The sequence below is a fragment of the Gigantopelta aegis genome, chromosome 6 (genome assembly GCF_016097555.1).
Source record: "Gigantopelta aegis isolate Gae_Host chromosome 6, Gae_host_genome, whole genome shotgun sequence".
NCBI classification, from domain to species: domain Eukaryota; kingdom Metazoa; phylum Mollusca; class Gastropoda; order Neomphalida; family Peltospiridae; genus Gigantopelta; species Gigantopelta aegis.
In genome coordinates, this window is record NC_054704.1 from 53,183,134 (window position 1) to 53,207,863 (window position 24,730).

At 36.3% G+C, this 24,730-nt stretch overlaps 1 protein-coding gene across 6 annotated transcripts in view; it reads right to left on the reverse strand.

The window, feature by feature from the left end:
- Positions 1 to 24,730, reverse strand: part of LOC121376512 (sister chromatid cohesion protein PDS5 homolog B-like) — a 53,425-nt gene that overhangs the window by 11,843 nt on the left and 16,852 nt on the right. For all 6 annotated transcript variants that reach the window (XM_041504404.1, XM_041504407.1, XM_041504406.1 and 3 more), the window contains exons 13-31: positions 23,328 to 23,441; positions 22,957 to 22,989; positions 22,013 to 22,104; positions 19,684 to 19,823; positions 18,686 to 18,898; positions 17,721 to 17,811; positions 17,522 to 17,591; positions 14,805 to 14,928; positions 13,239 to 13,394; positions 12,821 to 12,889; positions 12,021 to 12,157; positions 11,067 to 11,190; positions 9,871 to 10,075; positions 8,724 to 8,838; positions 8,026 to 8,158; positions 7,210 to 7,332; positions 5,861 to 5,917; positions 4,132 to 4,256; positions 1,999 to 2,598 (exon numbers count right to left, since the gene is read on the reverse strand). In XM_041504404.1, the coding sequence (XP_041360338.1) occupies positions 1,999 to 2,598; positions 4,132 to 4,256; positions 5,861 to 5,917; positions 7,210 to 7,332; positions 8,026 to 8,158; positions 8,724 to 8,838; positions 9,871 to 10,075; positions 11,067 to 11,190; positions 12,021 to 12,157; positions 12,821 to 12,889; positions 13,239 to 13,394; positions 14,805 to 14,928; positions 17,522 to 17,591; positions 17,721 to 17,811; positions 18,686 to 18,898; positions 19,684 to 19,823; positions 22,013 to 22,104; positions 22,957 to 22,989; positions 23,328 to 23,441 (2,721 nt within the window). The remainder of the gene's footprint in view (positions 1 to 1,998; positions 2,599 to 4,131; positions 4,257 to 5,860; positions 5,918 to 7,209; positions 7,333 to 8,025; positions 8,159 to 8,723; positions 8,839 to 9,870; positions 10,076 to 11,066; positions 11,191 to 12,020; positions 12,158 to 12,820; positions 12,890 to 13,238; positions 13,395 to 14,804; positions 14,929 to 17,521; positions 17,592 to 17,720; positions 17,812 to 18,685; positions 18,899 to 19,683; positions 19,824 to 22,012; positions 22,105 to 22,956; positions 22,990 to 23,327; positions 23,442 to 24,730) is intronic.

A 24,730-nucleotide genomic window follows, 5' to 3' on the forward strand; every position in this document is an offset into this window, starting at 1 on the left:
AAACAAGTAATTTTTATTATTATTCATTAAACATATAATGCATTCAAGAACAAAAAACTGCATAATATTGCATGATGGGGTGTTTTATTTATACTGTGCACAAATTATTGTTACATAATCTGTGAAAGGCTAAGGGTCTGATCAAAATTTATCTCTGAATTCAGCAAAACACTATCAAAATATTCTGTCTTAGAATCAAAGCATCAGACTGATTTATTTGTTAATACTTATTCAAATCTTACTTTGTATCGAATCTTTTCAAGATTTGGCCACATGCTTATTAATTTTTTTAGTTACAAGCATTCTGAGGGTACTGCTAAAGCAATATATGTCCCTTACTGGGCACAACAATCTTTCCTAAACTCTGCCAAAAATGAGGATACCGCCATAAAATTCAAACTTGATCTTATCAGTACATGATAAAGCTATGCACAATTTCAGCTCAATATCTTGAGGCATTGTGGGAAAAAAAGATCAGGAAAATTACATGTTGGACAGACAGATGGATTGAGTAGGAACTAATAAGATCTGAAGACATTAATGTCATCGCTATGCATACAAATCTTTAAGATCATTAAAGATTTGAATCTACTAAAGATTTTAAAGCACGGGTCCACATGTCCATACAGCAGGGATTCTAGATTATGGTAGCCCCACTCCCATGGCTAATGATATTCAATGTTGGGCTAGTAAATAACTACTATTGACATGTCAGACAGGGCTTCTAGATTATGGTAGCCCCACTCCCATGGCTAATGATATTCAATGTTGGGCTAGTAAATAACTACTATTGACATGTCAGACAGGGCTTCTAGATTATGGTAGCCCCACTCCCATGGCTAATGATATTCAATGTTGGGCTAGTAAATAACTACTATTGACATGTCAGACAGGGCTTCTAGATTATGGTAGCCCCACTCCCATGGCTAATGATATTCAATGTTGGGCTAGTAAATAACTACTATTGACATGTCAGACAGGGCTTCTAGATTATGGTATCCCCACTCCCATGGCTAATGATATTCAATGTTGGGCTAGTAAATAACTACTATTGCCATGTCAGACAGGGCTTCTAGATTATGGTAGCCCCACTCCCATGGCTAATGATATTCAATGTTGGGCTAGTAAATAACTACTATTGACATGCCTAATGGTTAGAGAAAAAAAAAAAAAAAAGAGTCAAATGTTAGTTAAGTCGATTTTGTAAATATGAATATCCTGCCCCCACCCCAACCCCCTAATGATAGTGTTTTTAAGCCCTCTAGGTGACATATCTGATTATTACTATTATTTACTAAAATTATATTAACTTAAAGCAACCAGCCGGTAAACAAAGAAACCATTTTGCAAATGGCAACCACGCAAAGTAACCCAGCAAAATACAACAAAAGTTGGAAAAATAACACTTAAAGCCAAATGAAGATAGCGACAAGCATAATAACACAATGGAGGAAACAAATCCACCATAATAAAACCCAAGTATCACGAAAAATCCCAGTTTGACTCCAAACAGCAGAGCCATAAAAACTATGTCCGAACCAAATTAGCGAAACGAAAAGAAGGAAGTTGGAAGTCACATGACCGGAACTACAGGGAGCATACAGTGAAGAATTTTAGGCCATCCAATTGGCTGTTAGGACCAGACCACTCGTGTGTGTGTGTGTGTGTGGGGGGGGGGGGGGGGGGGGGGGGGGAGGGGAAAAGAGGTGCACTTGTGAGGACAGGTAATGTGAAAAGAAATAGGGCTATTCAATTTTTAATTGTGGCTAGTAAAAATTTTAAATCACTGATCCCATGGCTAGTGGATTTTATACAAATTCTAGTCCTGCATGATACAGATTACAAACAAAAAAGTCAAGATACATTTTAGCGAAACACAAAAACACATATCCATCTTCTGCACTTTTGTGGAAGCAACTTAAAAAAAATAATCTTCAAACTAAAAGAAATCTTCTAAACATGAAAAATAAAAGAGGACACATCCACTTCACTACTAACTTTGACTCTCTTAATCCCAAGTGAACCGATCTGGCTATTCGCGTTGATGATGCTTGGGAGGAAAGTTTTGAAGGCGAGTCATCTGTGATTGTTTTCTGAGAATCGGTTTCTACTGACCCTGAAGATCTCTTCTGTTTAGCTGCCCTTGAACTGTCTTCGGCACTCAGCTGCCGTTTCCGCGAGTTTGACGCATTCTTGGCATTACTGTCCGAAGATTTTGTATCACTTTTAGTAGTAGTAGTCCGTTTTAATTTGACAGAACTTTTAGCTGCACCATTGACTAATGATTTTTTAGACTGTTCTTTCTCTTTCGTGGATGAACTTTTGGCACTAAAGTCTTCAATTTTAGTCTGCCTGGTTCCCGCTTTCACACTGGTCTGACTTTTCTCCGATTCCTCTGACTGCTGAGATTCTTCTGATGTCGTCCCACTGTCTTTCTTTGATGCTGCCGCCGCAGCCTTCTGCTTGGCACCTGCCAGTCCTCGTTTTGTCTTCTTTGTACCTCGCGTAACTTTCTTCGGTTCTTCCGAACTCTGGCTTTTGTCCGATTCATTCTGGGAATCGCTGTCAGAATCATTTTTCTTTTGATTTTGCTTTTCCCTACAAAGATAATAATTTTTTTTATCAGGGCTCGCATTAAAAACATTTTTGGCTCAGCCAATTTTCAGAAATATTTCATTAGCCAAACTACAAGGTCTTTAGGCCAGTTGTATTACTAGGGGATACATTTAAAATCATCAACAAACTGTATTAGTTGTGTCCCTTCTTATGGATAATAGTAAAATCTCTTTTATGAGCATAGTATGTTAAGTAGCTAATTTACAGTTAACTAATACATTTGTATAATTGACATTATTCAATAACCATTGCTACACATAAATATAATCAGTCTAACAAATATTTTACAGTGAACCTGGATTCACCCTGTCTTTTGCCAAGTTAGCCAATTGCAAATGTTTTTAATACAAAGTGGCTACAAAAGACTACTATATTTATTCATTGATGATACATGTACATGTACACACCTGCTATATTCTGTCTACATTTCACACTGAAACACGTCTAAAATAAACATGATTATCTTTCATAACTTCAGCACATAGTATTATGCAAACCAAAAACACCTAGGGCCAAATTTACAAAGTCTATTGATGTCTTGAACATTTGTAACTACGTATATTTACAATGCTTAAACATGTGTTTCAAAAACACCTGCTTTGTAAATTCGACCCCTGAAAATCAGATATTTTAGATAGGGCACAAATATATGGGTCAAACTGATGGTACAGCAATATAGTTTTTGTTAAATGAATTTTAGCAAAATAATTTTTATAGATTGATGCTTATATATAAATGTAATACATTTACTTTTCACTTTGAATTTGGGGAATTTCTTCGTTAGGATTCCACCAGAATAATAACATGCTGTAATACAGATATTAAGCAATTTCACCTAATATCTTACACCTCCGACCCAAAATCTGGGATATGCCGAGGCATAGAATCCTGCTGAATTCACAGCTTACTTGTCTGACAGTAAACAACTGATGTTTCTTTAATACTGGAGGTGTTGTTAAATCATTCATTAATCTGTAGAATTAGATTTTAAATAGCAGTAAGCTTTGCAATACACTTGTGAACTGAATAAAGTTTTGAAATTCTTACTTTTCGGCTTTGAATAATCAAATCTAAATTAAAGGCATATTGTCACAGACCACTGACCTATTTAATGGTCTAACAAAGTATTACCTGAACAAAAATAATTTGATTTGTCCCTAAATGTACTTTATTCAACCATCTTCATAACCACCATACTCCATTTATTAATATTTTGTAAAAATAATTGAATTATGGCAATGGTCCATAATTCAAAAACTGAAATTGCCGAGAGGGTTGACATGGATTTCACTCCATAATGGTTCAGTTAAGGTGAAGCAATAGCTAGATTTGGTTTCCAACAATTAATGTTATTTTTATTTATTAATTTTTTTAAAGAGAAATAAGGTCCTTAAATCTGTGACAGTATGCCTTTAACTTCATTATGGTACATTCAACACTGTGGTGCAATACAAACATTCTGACTTAATTTAGCGTTCTTAATCAAAGACACTTTTAATTTATTTGTGAGCTTACCACTGCTTGCGAGACACTCTTGGACTACGTGACGATGGGTTTATAACAGGCCCTGGACTTTCCACCATAATCACTTCGGCAGAGTGCTTCCCTGCTCCGTCAATCAAGGCATGGATACCTTTTTTCTAAAATACCAAAATAAAACAAACAATAGAGTTATCATTTCTAAAGATGAGATTGATTTGTTTGAACATATCTCAACGTTTTTACACAAATATATTTCATAAATCAATTATAGCTGAACAAATCATTTGTGTTTTTTCAATACTGAAAAATAAAATCTATAACTATTGTAGGTTCACAAGCCTAAACAAAACAAAGATAAGTATGTCAATAAGAAAACAAGAAAGAAACTGTCAGTTGTAAGCAGTACAATACTAGAAGTGTGCCACAAACACAGACAGCACACTTTTGTTCAATAACCAGCCTCATTGGCATCGTGGTTAAGCCATCAGACATAAGACTGGTAGGTACAGGGTTCACAGCCCGGTACCAGCTCCCACCCAGAGCGAATTTTAACGACTGAATGGGTAGTTTTAAGACCATTACACCCTCTTCTCTCTCACTAACCACTAACCCACTGTCCTGGACAGACAGACCAGATACCGACTCCAAACCCTGAACGAGTGCTCCGCAAGGCTCAATGGGTAGGTGTAAACCACTACACCCTCTTCTCTCTCACTAACCACTAACCCACTGTCCTGGACAGACAGACCAGATACCGACTCCAAACCCTGAACGAGTGCTCCGCAAGGCTCAATGGGTAGGTGTAAACCACTACACCCTCTTCTCTCTCACTAACCACTAACCCACTGTCCTGGACAGACAGACCAGATACCGACTCCAAAACCTGAACGAGTGCTCCGCAAGGCTCAATGGGTAGGTGTAAACCACTACACCCTCTTCTCTCTCACTAACCACTAACCCACTGTCCTGGACAGACAGACCAGATACCGACTCCAAAACCTGAACGAGTGCTCCGCAAGGCTCAATGGGTAGGTGTAAACCACTACACCCTCTTCTCTCTCACTAACCACTAACCCACTGTCCTGGACAGACAGACCAGATACCGACTCCAAAACCTGAGCGAGTGCTCCGCAAGGCTCAATGGGTAGGTGTAAACCACTTGCACCGACCAGTGATCCATAACTGGTTCAACAAAGGCCATGGTTTGTGCTATCCTGCCTGTGGGAAGCGCAAATAAAAGATCCCTTACTGCCTGTCGTAAAAGAGTAGCCTATGTGGCAACAGCAGGTTTTCTCTAAAAAACAGTGTCAAATGACCATATGTTTGACGTCCAATAGCAAATGATAAGATAAAAAATCAATGTGCTCTAGTGGCGTCGTTAAATAAAACAAACTTTAATTGGATATAAGAATGAAAATAAGTTGAAATGAAATGAAATGTTCAATCGGACATATAATAAGCTTATAGATCATCAGCAATTTTATTTAACTATATTTTTAAGTGATTATTTCCATGTGACTAAAGTGGAGCAAGAACTACTTATAAAATAAACTCAAAACGTTTTAACTCCAGGTATCCTCAACACCGTCTCAACTATATCAAATAAAGGAACACTTTTTCAAGTCAGGATATGCCAAGTTGAAGAAATGAATGACTAAAAAACAATAGTGGTGTTGCCAACAGATATAACACATATAAAACTCAGTGTACACACCCTGCGAGGCGCACGCACCAAAAGTTAGAAATCTATGTTCAAACATACCTTTGGACCATCAAACTTGAAGTCTTTAGGTAGGTAACTTTTGGTATTGGAATAGGACTGAAAAAAACCATAATTAAAATTGATTTTCAGATAGTTGTAACACAAAACAAACTGACCATCTTAGATTTGCTGCCATTTAACATATTAAACACAGTTTCTTCTTCAGAATATCGGTGTCTGTACATTATGTCATACATGGTGATTCTGGTTGTCCTAATGTTTGTAGCAGACCAAACGGGATTTTACCTCCCAATAATTTTACATAGAAAAAAAACTTTGAACCATCGTCTTCAAAAGAATATAAACAAATTGAATGACAGATGACAAAATAATAATAATAAAAAAAAATGAAATGCAAGAAACATGAGAACTTATCAGTTTAAACAGTAGCCACTGAAAGAGGAGACGGTAAGTCTAAGGCACACTTTCCATTAATGCAATTTGATGTGTAATTTACTGTACGTGTTTCCATACTTGGAAATGTGCTTTTCTATATCTGCGTCTTTACAAGCAGACTACCATACTAAAAACATATTTGACATCGTCGAAGTGTACTTTTAAGCCAAAAGTAAATACTTCATGTTGTGATGTTACCTTGCTAAAAAAAGGTACTATGTTAATAGATAAACTCGATGGTGTTAACAGAAAGCCGGCTTTACTGTGGTGTACTAGTATACTTGATAGTGTGGTCCTGCAACTGTCCCATATAAATAAAAGAGACTATCCCGAGTTTGCCGACATTGTTAAAGAGTTTTTTCTCCAACTAGCAAAGCCTTTTTAGCAACTATAAGTGTGTGTTAGAATATCAATATATGCATGATATTCAGTGTTTCTGGTCTTCCTAGTGTTTGAAGATGCTCAAACTTCATTTTATAGCCCAAGATATATTAACAAAATGCTGAATCACATTTTAATGGGTGTTTTCAACAGAAACTAAAGATTAAAAATTCAGAGGTGGGCATTGGTGAACTGTAAAAAGGTTGAAATCTAGAGGGGTCCCGAAATTCTTGAAATCCTAGGTTAAAATCTGTGTCAACTGACACATTTTGGAGGAAAGGACGATTAAAATGCGAGAAAACGCAAAGTTCCATGAGAGGAAAACAGCTGATCTGAAGAGAATTCCCACCCCTGAAAATTTTAAAACTTTTTTTTTAATTGAAAATTTAAGAACCAATTAGTGCACACAGCGACATTTTGCAAAACATTTGTGTACTACAAAATACAAAAAATTACAACAATAAACACATTTTAAAAACACTAGAATCATGTAATGAATTACCCCAAAATGAGTGTATTTACAAAACTATAACAAACGTGGGTAAATGGCTTCAAGAACGAAGTGAACTCACTTTGTCTGGCTTGGTGAATAGTTTGGATGGCAGGACTGGTTCCACGTTGACATCTTTCAGTGTGACGTTGGTAGCCTTTGCCATCAAAAGGCCAAGAGCCACATCACAGACGGCATACAGTTTCTAAACACCAAAATTAGAGACTTAAATTAACATCAATGCATAACAAAGATTATTACTTGAGTAAATGTGTGAGTTCAGACAACTTTATGAAACCAAGTCTGCAATTGCACAATGGTTTATCCCTAAGTATGAACTTTAAAAAAAATTAAAACATTCTCAACTGAATTTTTATGCAGCACATTGGAAATCATGTAAATAGACTTATTATGAGAATATTGATGTTTTCTATGTTTTTGTTTTATTACATACATCATTCAACAGAAGACGTTGGTTTTGTTTAACACCACCACTAGAGCACATAAATTTATTAATCATCGGCTATTGGATGTCAAACATATGGTAATTTTGACAGTCATAGAAAAAAACCTGCTACATTTTTCCACTAGTAGCAAGGGATCTTTTATATGCACCATCCCACAGACAAGATAACACATACCATGGCCTTTGATATACCAGTCATGGTGCACTGGCTGGAACAAGAAATAGACGATGGATCCACTGATGGGGATCGATACTAGACAGACCACGCATCATACGTGCACTTTACCACTGGGTTAAGTCCCGCCTCGTTCATCACAACAGATTTATCCCGCCAATTTATTCTCAGAATTATCAACTCTTATTACAAACTATTTAAAAAATATATATATTTAGAATAAGATTAAATACAATATTACAGTAAATTTAAGAAACCTTATTTGTTTCTTCATCATCTGGGTTTTGTGAATCTTTGGTTTGCTTAATACTCTCGATCATTCGCTGGAAAAATGCATAGTTGTAATCTTCGCTTTTACCAATCAGAGGTTCCATCAAAAACCACAAGCACCTGAAACATGGTAAAACAATGAAGACAATTAGGAAAACTGTGACACACAAGAGAACAATTTAATCCACAACCATTTGCTGTATATATATATATATAAAAAATATTTAAAAAATGGAAGCAGCAATATATTTATCAATTTTACAATTCCCATTTTTTTTTTTATTAAAGCCCTTCATACACTAATACCTTGTTCTTTGACCATATCATTGTTCTCAATGTAATGATATTTGTCATTGCATCTGAATTATTTTTTTTTGGATGTCAAACATCTGGTAAATCAGAGTTAAAAATTGTTTTCCATTTCCGTGACTCATTATATAAGATTCTCAGGACTTCATTGTGAATTTTGGCATTGGGATGTCATTTATAAAAGCTTTCCTAATGACATACACCAATGATAAAATTAACCCAAGTTTATCCACTAACATGGCATCTCCGGCAATCACTCTTTAATCAGCTATTATATCACAATCAGCAACATTTTTGGCATACATTTCATTTGAGAATTTTGATGATCAGAAGACCTAGTGCATCTCTCGAGTACTGAGCATGCAGTAACACTTACTCTTTGATGTTCCGTAATGCTTCTGTGTGGTCATAGGACTTCAGGTCTGGGTCGTGGGCAAGCAAATGAATGCTGTAAGGTAACACATAGTCCGGAAGAATAGCAGTCATCTTATCTAGTAATAAATAAAAATAATTTTAAAATTAAGTAATTATTTCCTTTTCAGTGTTTCCGTCAGAAAGAAATGTTTGGGTATGGCGCTATGAAATTGAATATTTACAATGTGTGTGATGAATGCAACCGTAGTTGATATGAGTTGGGAGTATGAGGGGGCCTTCCCCAGAAAGAAAATGGGTTAGGTTTATGGTTAGGGTTAAGAAAATCATACAGAAATGATAAAGAGTAATTCATTTTTTCAAGAAGTCAACTTCAAAAACTAAAATCGGCAAAACAATTTTGAGTATGGCACCATACCCATTTTACCCTCTGGCAGAAACCCTGTTTTTATTTGTTATGATCCTGGGAGTGGCAAATCATGCAGAAAGGACTCTACTAACATTGGTTTGTTGATGCACTGTGATGAACATCCATAGTTATAACTATAAACCATGTTTCAATGACCTAGGGCTTATAATTTGTGTGAAACAAAGTCTCATGTTTATCAACAGCATCTCGCTGCATACCATTACTTTTGAATATCAAATGTGTAGCATTCATTAACAACCGCCGGTAGTTGGGGGAACATAGTAGGTGGTTGCAAATGTCTCTTAACAATGCCAGAAGTAACTACTGAACACTTGCTGAAGTGGTCAGACTAAGCCCACAGCTAAAAGCACGGATAGTCACAAGTGGTTGGAGAGACAAGGACTGGGTTGTGGAGGTGGAATGTGAAAGAAGTTGAAAGATAGGAGCTGCCAGATTGGGAAGAAATGAGATGGAATTCAAAGGAGAGAAAGGAAAGGGGGCAGGTGGGATAAAATAAATAAATAATAATAATAATAATAATAATAAAATGTGTAGCATTTATTGGAAGGGAAAATACACCACCACCACCAAACCCCACCTGTGTCTGACAAGAGATCAAATGTACAACCCAAAATTCCTCAGGCAATCTATAAACAATTTGCAATCAACCAACCCACAATACCTCAGATGATCTATAAACAATTTGCAATCAACCAACCCACAATCCTAGAGGTACACTTACTTCTTGCACCCGGGTTTTGTTTGAGGAACTCTCTCCTCTTGTTTACGTTCACGTTGAGGAACTGCTTCAGCTGGACACGTCTCTCCTTCAGTGGGTCGTTGGCGGCCAGTGAGAAAATACTCATGTATTCCAGGGGCAGCTTCATCGACAGCAGGCCCTTGTGTAGCTTGTGTGAAAATTTTAACCTCACATGGTAACATGTGTCCTGGTGGGGAAAAAAAAAGAGAGTAAACACATTTTGATGTTCAAACGATACTTATAGTCCTTCCCACAAAGAAAGCTTTTTTTCATACTATGGAATTTACTACACATTATTTATTTCTGATACGATTGTTTTCTAAATTGCACAAAAAAACCCAGAATTTTTTGGTTATATCCAAAACACTTTTACTTTTCTTCGTACGTCAAACCAAACTTAAATTATTACTTTTATTCTGTTGAACTTTTTAATACACCAACAACTAACATGATACCGAAGTCACCCTTCAAAATTGTAATAATTTTACGGGGGAAATAAAAACAAATAAATATTCAACAATGATAAAAATGCTGCAAATCTATTTTCAACTTTTTGTGGTGGCACGGTTAATTGCAGTAATGAATTTCAAAGCTGCTGGTTAAATAAAATATTCCTTCCTTCAAAGCTGCCAAGTACAGACATTTTCAGAAAAAGTGAATAGTACAAGGAAATATTGATTACACCATATAATCAACATTGAATAAAACAGCTACTACAACATGAACTATTCACAAACAAGTGAATATTAATGGATGATTGTAAAACTCATTGTACACCTGGCAAGATTCCTATCTCTGAGCTGTGTCCCGCAGGGCTTTAGATTACATCAAAGTCGAGGCAATAAACATTGTGCCCAAAATAATCACGCCCATATTAAGTACACACGTGCTGACCTCAAAATATTTCACCTCAAAATCACGGAAATGTTAAGTCTAATTACATTAAAATACCTGAAATGTATTTTTGAATATTGCCAACTCTACAGCAGCTGTTAATGATGGTACTGAGCTAAAATGATCTTCCTGTGCTCAGAAAAGACAAAGTCCCCATTGTGGCCAAATTAGTGAGGTCTAAAGCCCTGGTCCCGGCCACTTCAGTTAACGCAGAAACAATGAATTATGTTACAATGTTCTTTTACAGCAATAACGTTTTTTTAAAGCGGTCAAATTAAACTTACATTTATTAACAAGGCCAGTGCTTGGAACTGTTCTCGACCAATGATTTCTGCAAAACACGTTTCTTCAGCTAGTTTCAACAGAGAACAGCCTGCTTGGAGGCGTAACCTGGCCAGTTCTGGTTTACTGCAAAAACATAATACATTGAAAGCACAAGCCAAACGTAACATTGAAATTAAAACATTTTTTAGTTTTGTTTAACACCAACCACTAGAACACATTGATTAATTAATCATTGGTTAGTAGAGGAACCGTATACTCTATTCTTCCTTTCGCAGGAAGGGATCATTTAAAAGCATTTCCTAACAGAATGGAGAGCACATACCACATCCTTTGATATTCAAGTCATACAACACTAGTTGAGACAGGCCAAAATAAAATAAAATTTAAAAGACCACCAAGTGGTTCGAGTCTATGACCAAAGCACCTCAGATGACTAATCTATACCTGCCCCTTTTGTACAACTTAAAAACAAGCAAAAAAGACCAACAAAATGAAGATGATTTTTTTATCATCATCTTAATCTTATATAGTCTGCTAATAAATTAATTTTGGCTGATGTGAAAGCAACCAGTTCAGCCATTTTATTTTATAACTTAAATGCAAGCAAAAAAGACCAACAAATATATTCAAAATAAAGATGATTTTTTTTATACCATCTTATTTTTACATAATCAGCTCATACATTAAGTCTGGCTGATGTGAAAGCAGCCAGTATATCCATTTTATTTTATAATGAAATACAACAAAGTAGAAGACATTCCCATACTGCCAAAACTTATCTTAAAACTTTTTAAGGGGTTTGAAGCTGCATTTGTTAAGACTTGATCTGAAACATGGAACAATGTTAGCAGTAGACAACTATTTAAATGAAAACTTTGTAAGCTAAAAGCTTGGTAAAATGTATTCTATGAAAATGTGGCGTGTGTGAGTTGTCAAAAAATAGAAAGACTTACTTTATTGCTCCTTGTTCCATGAGGTCACCTTCATGAATGATCACAGTGTAAAGAAGGCGTAATGTGGACGTGCCCGAGTTCTGAGCATTGGACCGAATACCAAGCAGCCAACGAACTAACAACTTCATCGCTTGGACCTGGAGGTATCAAAGAACACAAATATTTAAAGTTGCATACTTGCCTTCCCATCTCGTAGATTGTTTACTAACTCTATTATCCAATTACAAGCACAACTAGAGTTAAAACAAGCATTCTGAGAGTACCACTGAAAGCAAGATGTCTCCCCCCCCCCCCCCCCCCCCCCCCCCCCCCCCGGATAGAACACATTTTCTATCTCCTAAATTCAAGGGCCTTAACTCGGTGAAAAATATATGTAAACTGACATGAAAGTCAAACTTGATCGGTAACGAAACATGATAAAGCTATAAACATTTTAACACAATATCTCTAGGCATTGTGAAAAACCCATCCGGTAAACTATAAGTGGGACAGATGAATGGACAGACAGACAGACAGAAGGATGGAGATGAAACCTATAGTCCCCTCCGGTTGGACCAGTAGGGGACTAGTAAATTTACAGTGTGTTTATTATTAACAGGTATCTCACCTGACATGTTGACATACTTTCACTAATGCATAGTTCCCACCATTTTTGCACACAACAGTGGCCAGAAATAATAAAAGAATCACCATAGTTTTAATAAAAACAATGGCTGATTTACTTCTCTTTTTTGCTTCTGTGACATCAATCAACATCACTGATCTATCTTAACCAACAAAATTTTAACACCTGATTTTACCTTTGCTTGTGTTTCCTCAGAAACCATATGATTGGCATACCAACTTTCTTCAGTGGGTATTCCTTCAGTCTACAAGAAAAACAGACCACCATTAATCTACTGTTAAGAAATTATAAATTCAAGCACTGTCTAAAGGACATTTCTTTGAAAATACAAAAACTGGATGCATTCTCCAAATAGCAATATAGCGGCTTGTGCAAAATAGCTACAGCAAATTAAAATGTTTAGAATGGTTCATAACCAAAACATTCCTGTGCAATTTTAAAACTGTAATTTTACTGACTCAGTATCCCTTTTCTACTTGGAGAATATTTTTTTACCTTTTCCTTCACACATACACTTTTTTTTTTTTAATTTTTTTTTTTTAAAACAGTGAATTAGCATATTTTAAAGGATGGCATGAAATGAAATTACATACTCTATCTTGCATCAAGAGATCTTTCACGATAACTTTTGACACAATGCTCTTCATCTCCGCTGAAAATTTGTCGGGACACAGCATCGCGATGTGGCCCATGGCAACTATGGAGGTGATGTAGTTGGCACTCTCTATATCAAGGTTCTTCTTCACATGCTACAATACAAACACACTATTAACAGGATTTTCAACCATAATACAGACTTTGTCACACTTTAATTTTTAACATATTAATATTTCTAATAGTCACCAGGCCTGATTCCCAATCACTGAATGTAGAGATTTGGTTTAATTTGATGCACAAACATCAGTCTATTGAGCATTTTTCTGCTCTCTGTGGTTAAATGCAGAACAGTGACATATTCAGAAAGGCAAGTGCTCGCAGTTGCAAGGTAGACTGGTGTTTGTGTCCAACATTAAATTAATCTGATATGACAGAACACGGTGGTACCAGTCTAATTGTATGCATGCACTTCATGTTTACCTATTGTGATGAAAACGTGTATAACTGGTTTCTTTTTAACCGTCTGACTACTGCAGGTGAGATATCTCGCCCAACGTCACACCAGTCGATATACTGTACACTGTAAACAGTGCATTCCACAATTCATATTTCCCACTGTTTTGCACACAACACTCATCGGAATCAATTTATTAACAGGAAATGGAAGACAACTCAGCTTCCTGTGTCTTTAAATTTAGATTTTTCAGTGCAAAATGCCTTGAGATTTTGAGTTGAAAAAGTTGTTTTTGGCAAATATTTTCGTTTGACAACAATGACGGCATGTCGTGGTAATTTTCAGGTACGGATAGCTGATTATGACAGCTAATTTGATAATAAATTTGATTGTTTTACTAACAACAAAAATTGTCAAATATTGGAATATGAATCGTATTTTTATTTTTATTTTTTAATTTCTGGTCAGAAAAATACTGTTATTGGGAATAATGGGACATAAATTACTGGACAGCTGGCCACAAATGCACGTAAGTAAACACAATTTTTTCAAATTTTTTTGGCCTAATTTTAACTGATCAAAGATATTATTAAAATCTGAAAAATCCACGAAAATAATACTTACCGATTCAAATACCAACTTTATTTTATGTATTTATAAAGCATTTAAGTGAATATATGCGAGTAAAAATTAACAACACGTACCCACTCAACATAGTTTTTATCAAAAATTAATCCAGTAGTCTTACGGTTAAGAGAAAGAGAAATCAGAATATCATATTTGAAAATAAGGGAGGGGAGGTGGTAAAAAAAAAAAAAAAGGCTTTAGCCAGCAAATTTAACAACTTATCACTGAACTTTACTCAAGTACCTGTAATAAAATACAAGTAAACTGGCACCAATTCTCCAAAAACCTAAGTTGAAAATTGTGTATTATTTTTTTTTTTTTTATTATTTTCAGCTAAATGTTACTTGACTTTGGCAACATATTTTCTAATCAAAAATGGCCAAATTGCTGTTAATTTTGGATGTCCGGCTTAAACCCTAAATAAATCTGTCAAAAGAAATGACTGCATCACATTAACTGAACACACACGTTGAAGACTTACCTCAAAAATCTGACTCAAAATGGGCTCCTTGTCTCGACAGATCTGACTCACACACTGAATGGCATGTTTCGTCTGCTTCGGATTGCCCATCTTCGCTGTACTCACCAATAATGGAACCAGACTCCTGAAATTTGCCAATAACACAATTACACAAAACCATTACTTATTTTGAAACAAGGTTTGGTGATCCTGTATAAATTGAAAACAAAGATATGCTCGTCCAAACGGACACCATACCATAATACGACCTAATCAAAGATGGGAATATAAAAAGAGCCATGGGTTAAAAAATCTTATATATACTCTTCAAAAGAAGAAACGCAAAACCACATTGTCGTAACATTTGGAGAATTGATTTAATTATTGAATGGTGAGTCCGATAATTACCAAATGTTGCAGGATTGTTCACAATTCACTCTAGTCCATTGTGAGTAAGTGATAGGACACCCCACCAAGGTCAAGGTCATCTGGAGTCAATACCGGGTGTGGCCTCCGCGTGTGTTGACAACTGCCTGGCACCGCCTGCCCATTGAAGCAACCAGAGTACGGATGACGTCCCGGGGGATGGTGGCCCACTCGGCCTGCAAGGCTGCTGCCAGCTCGGGCAGGGTCTGGGGCTGTGGTTGTCGCTGTCGGAGGCGTCTGTCCAACTCGTCCCATAGATGCTCAATTGGGTTCAAATCCGGTGATATCGATGGCCAAGGAAGGACATTAATGTTGTTGTTCTGTAGGAAAGCCGTTGTGAGACGTGCTGTGTGAGGCCTGGCGTTGTCATGTTGGAACACTGCGTTGGCGTTGGCCATAACTGGAACGATGTGTGGCCGGAGGATCTGGTCAATGTAGCCCTGTGCATTCAGGTTGCCCTGCACGTGGACCAGGTCAGTTCTGCCAGTGTGTGAGATGGCTGCCCACACCATGACACTACCCCCGCCAAATCTGTCCACTTCCTGCACGCAGTTTGCCGCATAACGTTCACCACGACGCCTATACACGCGACATCTTCCATCATGACGTCGGAGCAGAAATCGGGACTCGTCACTGAACCACACCTGTCTCCATCGCAGTTGAGGCCATTGTCGATGAATCTGGCACCACTGCAGTCGGAGTCGACGGTGTTGTGGTGTTAAGATGACACCTCGAACTGGACGTCTGGCACGAATTCCTACCTCACGTAGGCGGTTCCGTACGGTCTGGTCGGATATCCTGCGCAAACCTGGTATTGCTGCGGCTGTGGAGTTGGCAGTAGTCAATCGTTCCCGAAGGTGGCGTACCCGGATGTAGCGGTCCTGCCCGGGGGTAGTGACCCGTGGTCGACCGGATCTAGGGAGGTCACGTGTTGATCCATGTTGCTGGTAACGGTCCCACAGTCTGGAGATGGTGCTTGGGGACACATGGAATGCCCTGGCAACGGCCGTTCTGGATTCGCCTGCGTCTAGTCGGCCGATGGCATTGTTTCTCTGCGGTTCACTGAGACGTGGCATGTCCTGGATTGTCAACTGTCGGCCAGATACAGAGGCCAGGCAAGCGAACACCCTGCACTTTTATACTGTCGGTGTTCATGTTGCACGTGCAGACAACGCACGTGCAGTGGTGACATGGTTTGCACGTGGCTGCGTTTTTGCGAATATTCACATTTTGGAACTTTATTGTACAGTAGCTGCGTTTTATCGAATGTAACCGTGGGAATGTGTTTGGGACATGCAATGACCTTATATTCACAAAGCATGAACCGGTAGGAAACATAAAATCGGAGTTATAACCCATTTGTACCCTTTTGCGTTTCTTTTTTTGAAGAGTATATATATATATATATATATATATATATAAATACCTCATTTAAAAAAAAAAAGTTTGTTTTGTTTAACAACATCACTAGAGCATATTGATTTATTAATCATCGGCTACTGGATGTCAAACATTTAGTAATTTTTACATATATATATATAGTCTTTGATACATATATAGTCTTAAGAGAAGAAACCTGCTACATTTCTTATTAGTAGCAAGGGATCTTTTATATGCACCATCCCACAGACAGGATAGCACATACCACGGCCTTGGATATACCAGTCGTGGTGCACAGGCTGGAACGTAAAACAGCCCAATGGGTCCACCGACGGGGATTAATCAAACCAACCGTGCAACAAGCGAGTGCTTTACCACTGGGCTACGTCCCACCCCTACCTCATTATAAAGACAAAACCTTACATACTTTTCACAAAAGTTACTCAATATCATCATTAAAAGATGCACATACAAGGAAATAACAGGAAGCCAATTTCCCAGAGTGACAGTACAGTAAAACATAACTGTCATCACTATACCCAATTTCAAGATTTCGTAACTAATATGAAGAAAGCTAAGAATAAAAAGACATAATTTTTGCTAAGACTGGTTCCAACATTTTAACATTAAATATAAAATTAATACAGAATAGACAAAAAGTGAATAAACAGATAACATGTCATATAATTACAATATGCCTTTTATAGCTTTGATAAAAAAAAAAATTCACATAAATGTAACCAATGAATTGTTGAATATTCATAACTTTTTTTTTTAAAGCAAGCATAATAAAATCCTATAAAACAATTTGAAAGAGATAACATCAACATAATTAATAGTATAGTGAAAAAAAAAACTGAAAAGATTCAATATATTAAATCAATTAGATCACTTTCTGCTGGACAAAACAAGAGTATTTAAAACAAACTCACGAGTAAATATTTGGATGGTTACTCTGTATTCTGCCGCCAGTGTTGGTTAGAATCTGTAAGGTAATATCACCTGTAAAACAAGAAACATACAAAATTTAGAAAACCAGGCAGCAAAATAATATGTGAACAGTTATTTAGGTTACCAGGGCACAAGTGAATTCAATACAAATATTTTTAATTGTTTTATCAGACTACTTACAAACAGCATCATCATCATGCTTCAGGAATGTCAGCAACTTCTCAAAAACTTCTGCACTTCGGAAATAATATGGATAGCAAGTTGATAGTGACTGAAATTGAAAGACGAAAGGAAAATGTGATTTTAAAAATCTTGTACTGCAACAAAGAGAGTCATTATAAAACTGGCATGAGTTCGACCCATACACCCCCCTTTCAATGGTTAGGGTTAGTTTTAGTTTTAGGGTTAGGGATAATCTTTACAGCCTTTGATATAGACGGGTATGGGTCGGACTCTTTCCATGAAATTATTCCACCAATCTTATATTTCTTTTCAAAGTATATTTCAAGCTTTTATTTTGTGTACTGTATGATAAATATTTTACATAAATTTCATGCTGTGTAATTAAACCTGTTTAAAATGATTGACAGACAAGCTTAATCTTATATGTTCTACACTTCTGTTTAGAAATTTATTAGTACAAACTTTATTACTGACATAGTATTGCAAGTGGTGGTCAGCAGCAATTTTTCAGCAACAGAATATAGTACACTGAGTATTAATCAGAATTTTAGTGTTGGTCAGACCCGAAAAGCACTAACCACCATAGGCAGACACTCTATATTTTAATCTGTGGCAATAGACATGGTAGACATATAAAAAAAAAAAAAAAAAAAATTAAAAATTAATTTAGAAAAGTTAGAGATACTACTACAAGAATGAAAGGAAGGAAGGAAATGTTTTATTTAACGATGCACTCATTGTTTTATTTAGTTATACGGCATCGGACATATGGTTATGAACCACACAGATACTGAGACAGGAAACCCGCTGTCACCACTTCTGAAGTTCATGGGCTACTCTTTTCGATTAGCAGCAAGGGATCTTTTAAATGTACCATCCCACAGATAGGACAGTACATACCACAACCTTTTTTACACCAGCCACTACAAGAATGTGACATATATTTGCAATATTACACTCACAAACAACAATTCAACACTTTTTTCTCCTGCATTTTCAACACCATCCAAACAGTTACTTTGTCCATTAAGCACTTGGTCGATATGTTTGACAAGTTTCTCAATCGCGACGGCATCAATCATGACCGGTGCGACACGTTCCAGCAGAGATTTCACAAGGTTGTACAAGAAGTTGGGGTGTCCCACATTACAACCAATCTTCTTCAGAATTTCTTTCTGAAAATGAAAATGAAACTTGTAATTAAGTTTATACTTTTTAACATGACAAATAGTATATATAATATGTATAGCCATAATGTATTTTCAACAAAAGACAAACTGATAAATGAGACAACCGGCATCAATCACAAGAAGCCATTAAAATACAAAATAAATTAATAAATGAAGGAAAGAAAGAATAAATGAAACAATGGTTTTTCGGAAATATATTGGCGATATAGTGTGAAACAAAAGCAAACATATTACAAAATGGCTGATCAATTTCACATAAAAACAAGCTGTGAAAAACAGAAATATAATATTCTTACTAAAATTGTGAATAACAAGTAGTGCTTCTTAAAACAAAACAAAAAGAAGAAAAAAGTTTTTAAAAACCCCAGAGAATTCAGGACGGAATTTAAATGACTGCAGATCTTTTTTCTTTAAATATATATTTTTTCTTGTTTGTTTTAGATTAAGATTTAAAACAAGACAAGACAATCTTTTGTAAATGTTTAAATGATCAAACTTTAACTAAGATAATACCGTGTAAGTTACTTGCTCTCATTAATCTCATGATTTACATCATTTATTTGTCCAGGGGTGGGAATTGGTGCACTGTAAAAACGAGGAAATCTAGAGGGGTCCCGGAAATTCTTGAAATCTTAGGTTAAAATCTTTGTCATCTGACAAATTTCGGAGGAAAGGACGATTACAATGCAAGGAAACACAATGTTCCATGAGAGGAAAACAGCTGATCTGAGGAGAATTCCCACCCCTGATTTGTAATCTGAAATACTGACCACAGCAGTTTCCGCTTTCTGACAGGTGCATTCGGAACCGATTATTAACTTCAGAAGGCCTCTCATTCGCTGGTCAGTCTTCAAAATTTGACAGAACTTCTTCATGTATTCCTGGGGCTTCTGACTTTCTGGCAACGTTCCTGAAAATCAACAGATCATCTTCATGTTTTGCCCAAGACACATGATAAAACATTGGAGACAATATTTCAAACTCAGGGCTCTGAGAAAAAAAAAATTTGCAACGTTTTTGTTTGTCCCATAATGATCATGTGTATGATGTCCTAAATTTAATGATCAATTTGCAGATGCCTAAAGAAAACAATCTCTCCACAAATATATAACTGGATTCTAATTTTAGAAGAAAAAACCCCCAAGCACTGACAAAAGCAATACATGTTCCCTACTGGGCCCAACAAATTTTATTATCTCCTAAATTCAAGGACCATAACTCTGTGAAAAATTATTAAATTGCCATAAAAGTCAAACATGATCTGTAACAGAACATGATAAAGCCATACACAAAATTTCATCATTGCAAAATAAAAAAGTGTGGATTTTAGTTTTTTCATATCTCCCCATGTTCAAGGGTCATAATTCTGTCAAAAACTGATAAATCATCATGAAAGATGAACTTGATCTGTAACAGTATATGATAAAGAAATACACAATACCGGTAAGAGACTAATAAAACAGTGCTGGGGAATATTGGAATCGGCACCTATGGCCTTAAAATTCAGGAAATATGTGCTTCTGAAGTAAACAGTGAAAACAAAAGCAGGACTGTAAATTAGGGGGAAAAAAAGGCATAATTTTATTTTATTTTATTAAAGTGTCTGCTAAACGGAAATTTAAAAAGACCACTCTGCAAATAAGAAAAGCCAAGTTGTTTTCAATAAATTTACTGAAGTTTTTATCTTTTCAAATGAACAAAAGATGTCGGCATTTGTTTTGGTAGTCAAGCCAGTGGAAGCTATCCATGTTTTGTTAGTTGGTAGTACTTTTCTCTACCGCTTATGTAGAGAACTGCAGGAATGACACAGTGTGGTGCTAACATTGTAAATCTAGTTAGTGTGAACAACAAACAATTTGTGGACTGCTCATTTCACTTACAAGTCCAGAATCAGTGTGCAACTTTGGTTTAAAAAAATTAAGTGACATAAGGACTCCACATTTGCAAATCTTTAGAGCCTACAATCTGATTAAAATTAGCTCTATTGGGTCTACCAGTAGATCTAACAGCACTGTGTGGACTCCCATGTCCAGGTGACATTTCATCTATAAATAACTATTTAAATATCGACCAATTATACTTCGCCTTTTATAGCGTTATTCGGAAGCATACAAATACTATAAATATCGGGCGAGACTATTTATGCAATAGGCGAACTTGTTGGTCTATTTCAACATTGAAAAATGAGGGGGAAAAGTGCAGTAATAAACTCTGGATTGTATACTAGTATAAACAGATTTTATGGCTATACCATCACGGTTTTTTTTCGTCTTGAAAATAATTTTATATAAAATTTTATACTGCAATTAGTTTCCGGCATACTTCATAATTCACATGAATCATTTCGTATACCCTCGGCATAATCCCAAATGTTTTCAAATTCTTTTCAAATCACTGGCATGATTTTGCAAGTAAGGTTTTGATTGGTCGAATGAAATGTCAACTGGACATGAAATCCAACGGGCTGCTGTTAGATCCACATGTAATAGTGGAGCTAATTTTAATTAGATTGTAAAGCCTACCACCAACCCTGCAAGCCATGCTGTGTGTCTCCAGTAGAACAGAAGATACACTAAATGTTTTGTATGAAACCATGGAAAAGATCACTATTGAAGACTGTGGTTTCCCAGGATTTTGAGATGTATGTTGACTGTGTCATTTTAAAGAATCAATGTAATTTGTACAAATAATTTTATGAACCATGCAGGCTCGTATGCTAGTCAAACTAGAGAGTCCTATATGATTTTTGCAAGCCTCGGGCTCCCGGACTCTCCTCAAAATTGCACACCGAGAATGTATGTTTTTAGTTGTCTCTTTTTCTTGTTGTTCATTACATTACTACTTTCTTTTGACATAAAATAATAATTCCATTCTAGCAGATGCTCACTACGTGTACCGGCATTTGTTTTTTGTTTGTTGTTTTATTCATAATGATTTTATTGGGTTAAAAATACAACGCGTCAAATCACCATAGTGAAAATACACTGGTCACATTTTTGGATTAGTTATCTTGCTCATATTAATCTCTTGTAATAATGAGCATAGATAATTAAAAAACTTAAGTTTTATGGGGTTAACAGAGAAACCCGTAACACTTACTAGCTAATGCAGCCAAGCGAGGTAGAAATGGAGGAGAATTCGGGCCTGATTGCTCCAAGGCTTCAAGAAGCTGCATCACACATAACCGTACACTGTAAAAATATATATCATAAACTACAGTAACGAACATGCTTACAACAAACTACCGGTTAGAACGAACTGATTGTAAAGTCATGTCTCCCCCCCCCCCCTCCCCCCCACATATAGTATTCATAAAAAAAATTAATGTATAGAACGAACTATGTATAGTGAAATAACTGTTAAAAGGAATTAATTTGTTTGTCAAAATAGTGAATTTCATTGTAAATTAGTGTATATAAAACAAAATGATAATAATTTTTATCTTATTTGTACACAAGTAAAGAGTTTATTTATGACATTTATTAAAATATGCAGAAATGCTTTTCTAAACTCAAGACCAAATACCAAAGACAGTAAAAACTGTGACTTATGTTACCTATAATGCAGTCAGTAATTTGCAAAAAATAAATAAAAGTGTGGTCCTAGTAGATCCAGTGATACTCTGTGCCTGTTGTTACACAGTCAAATTTGATTATTTCAGTGTGTTATTTAATAAAGGAAAACTAATCTGACAAAAGTACTGTAAACAACAAATCCATATACACCTGGGAAGAGTAGTCCCAGCTTAACATATTCGGTGAAAAATAACTATTGTTTAGCTTCTAAATTTCTATTTATTCCGCACTTTTACTTAAGACTTACCCATCAGTACTAATTCATCCAGAAGGCTCACTATACTTAGAAACTGTAGTCATGACAATTTTAATACCACAATACAAATAATGGCCTTCAAGGTCAGAATGATCGAAAAAATAAACAGTCTGCACTAATAATTAATATAGGAGGGGGTGGGGGTGGGGGTGAGGGTGGGGGTGGGGTGGTGCAGCGTTCACAAACGAATTATCCAAAGATAGTATACATACCCATGCCTGTGCTTTAACATTTCCTTGAATGCCCTGTAAAAAATAAAAGCAATATTTATTTTATATTCAGGCCCATAGCCTTTAGCATGTTCTTTCATCAAATTAAAATTACTAGGCTGAACTCTAATGTACAAAAAATAATCTATATATTTTAATGATATCAAGATGGCTAAAACATAAACAATTTCGACAGCACACTAATTAGTAATATAGATCAGCTAAACCTTGCAAATTTTTAGGTTTTCAACAGTTCGTTTTTGTGGTTTCAGCTAAATGAATTCTTCAGGATGGACATTAACCGATTGTTGAGTTCAAACATGCTAAATGATTTCATTATTTTTAAGACAGACGGCACAAAATGGGTTCCATACTTGACAGCCTTCTCGTCGAGGCTTCCAAAGAGCTGCAGTAATTTCTTCATCTTCTCAGTGGGTTCCAGAACATACGGAACCAGATGTATGTTCAATATTCTCTCCACAAGCAGCCTGATGAACAGAAAAAGTAAAGTAAAGTTTGTTTTATTTAACGACGCCACTAGAGCACATTGATTTTTTATCTTATTATCGGCTATTGGACATCAAACATATGATCATTTTGACACTGTTTTTAGAGGAAACCCGCTGTCGCCACATAGGCTACTCTTTTTACGACAGGCCGCAAGGGATCTTTTATTTGCGCTTCCCACAGGCAGGATAGCACAAACCATGGCCTTTGTGGAACCAGTTATGGATCACTGGTCGGTGCAAGTGGTTTACACCTACCCATTGAGCCTTGTGGAGCACTCATTCAGGGTTTGGAGTCGGTATCTGGATTAAAAATCCCATTCCTCGACTGGGATCCGAACCCAGTACCTACCAGCCTGTAGACCGATGGCCTGCCACGACGCCACCAAGACCGGTCCTGATGAACAAAAAACCCAAAAAGAATGAATGAAAGAAAGAAAGAAATGTTTTATTTAATGACGCACTAGACACATTTTTATTTACGGTTATATGGCATCAGACATATGGTTAAGGACCATACAGATATTGAGAGAGGAAACCCGCTGTCACCATTTCATGGGCTACTCTTTTCGATTAGCAACAAGGGATCTTTTATATGCACCATCCCACAGACAGGGTAGTACATACCACGGCCTTTGATATACCAGTCGTGGTGGGCTGGCTGGAACAAGAAATAGTGCAATGGGGCCACCAACGGGGACCGAGTGAGCTCTGTACCACTGGTCTATGTCCCGACCCCAAAAAGAATTAATACATGTTTAACACACACACCGCTCATATTACAAAAAATATATCCGCTACAGTCGTAAATGGATGATATTTGTGTGTTGTTGTTTTTTTAATCTAGAATTATTAGTATCACAGTGTAAACAGCTGTAAATTGTTACACTCGTGAAAAATCCAGTTATGCTTATCAACATAAATGAAAAAAAGAAAAGGAAACATTAGTATCTGTTCACTTAAAGTGTATACATGTCTAACATCATATTACACTACCATTCACGAAGATGAGACGTGAATTATTCTTTTAAAAGTGTTTTATGATAGCCACATGTTCATGTGTCTTTAAGTGAAGCTGTATAGGCACTTAAGCACTAAGATTTGTATGTTTAAAAGTTTGTGTCTATCAAACAGGATTAACCACACTTCAAGACAATGATGTACACACACAACTGTGCTTGCTCGCTCTCTCTGTCCGTCTGTTTCTCTCTCACACAACTATGCTCGCTCGCTCGCTCGCTCTGTCTGTCTGTCTGTTTCTCTCTCACACA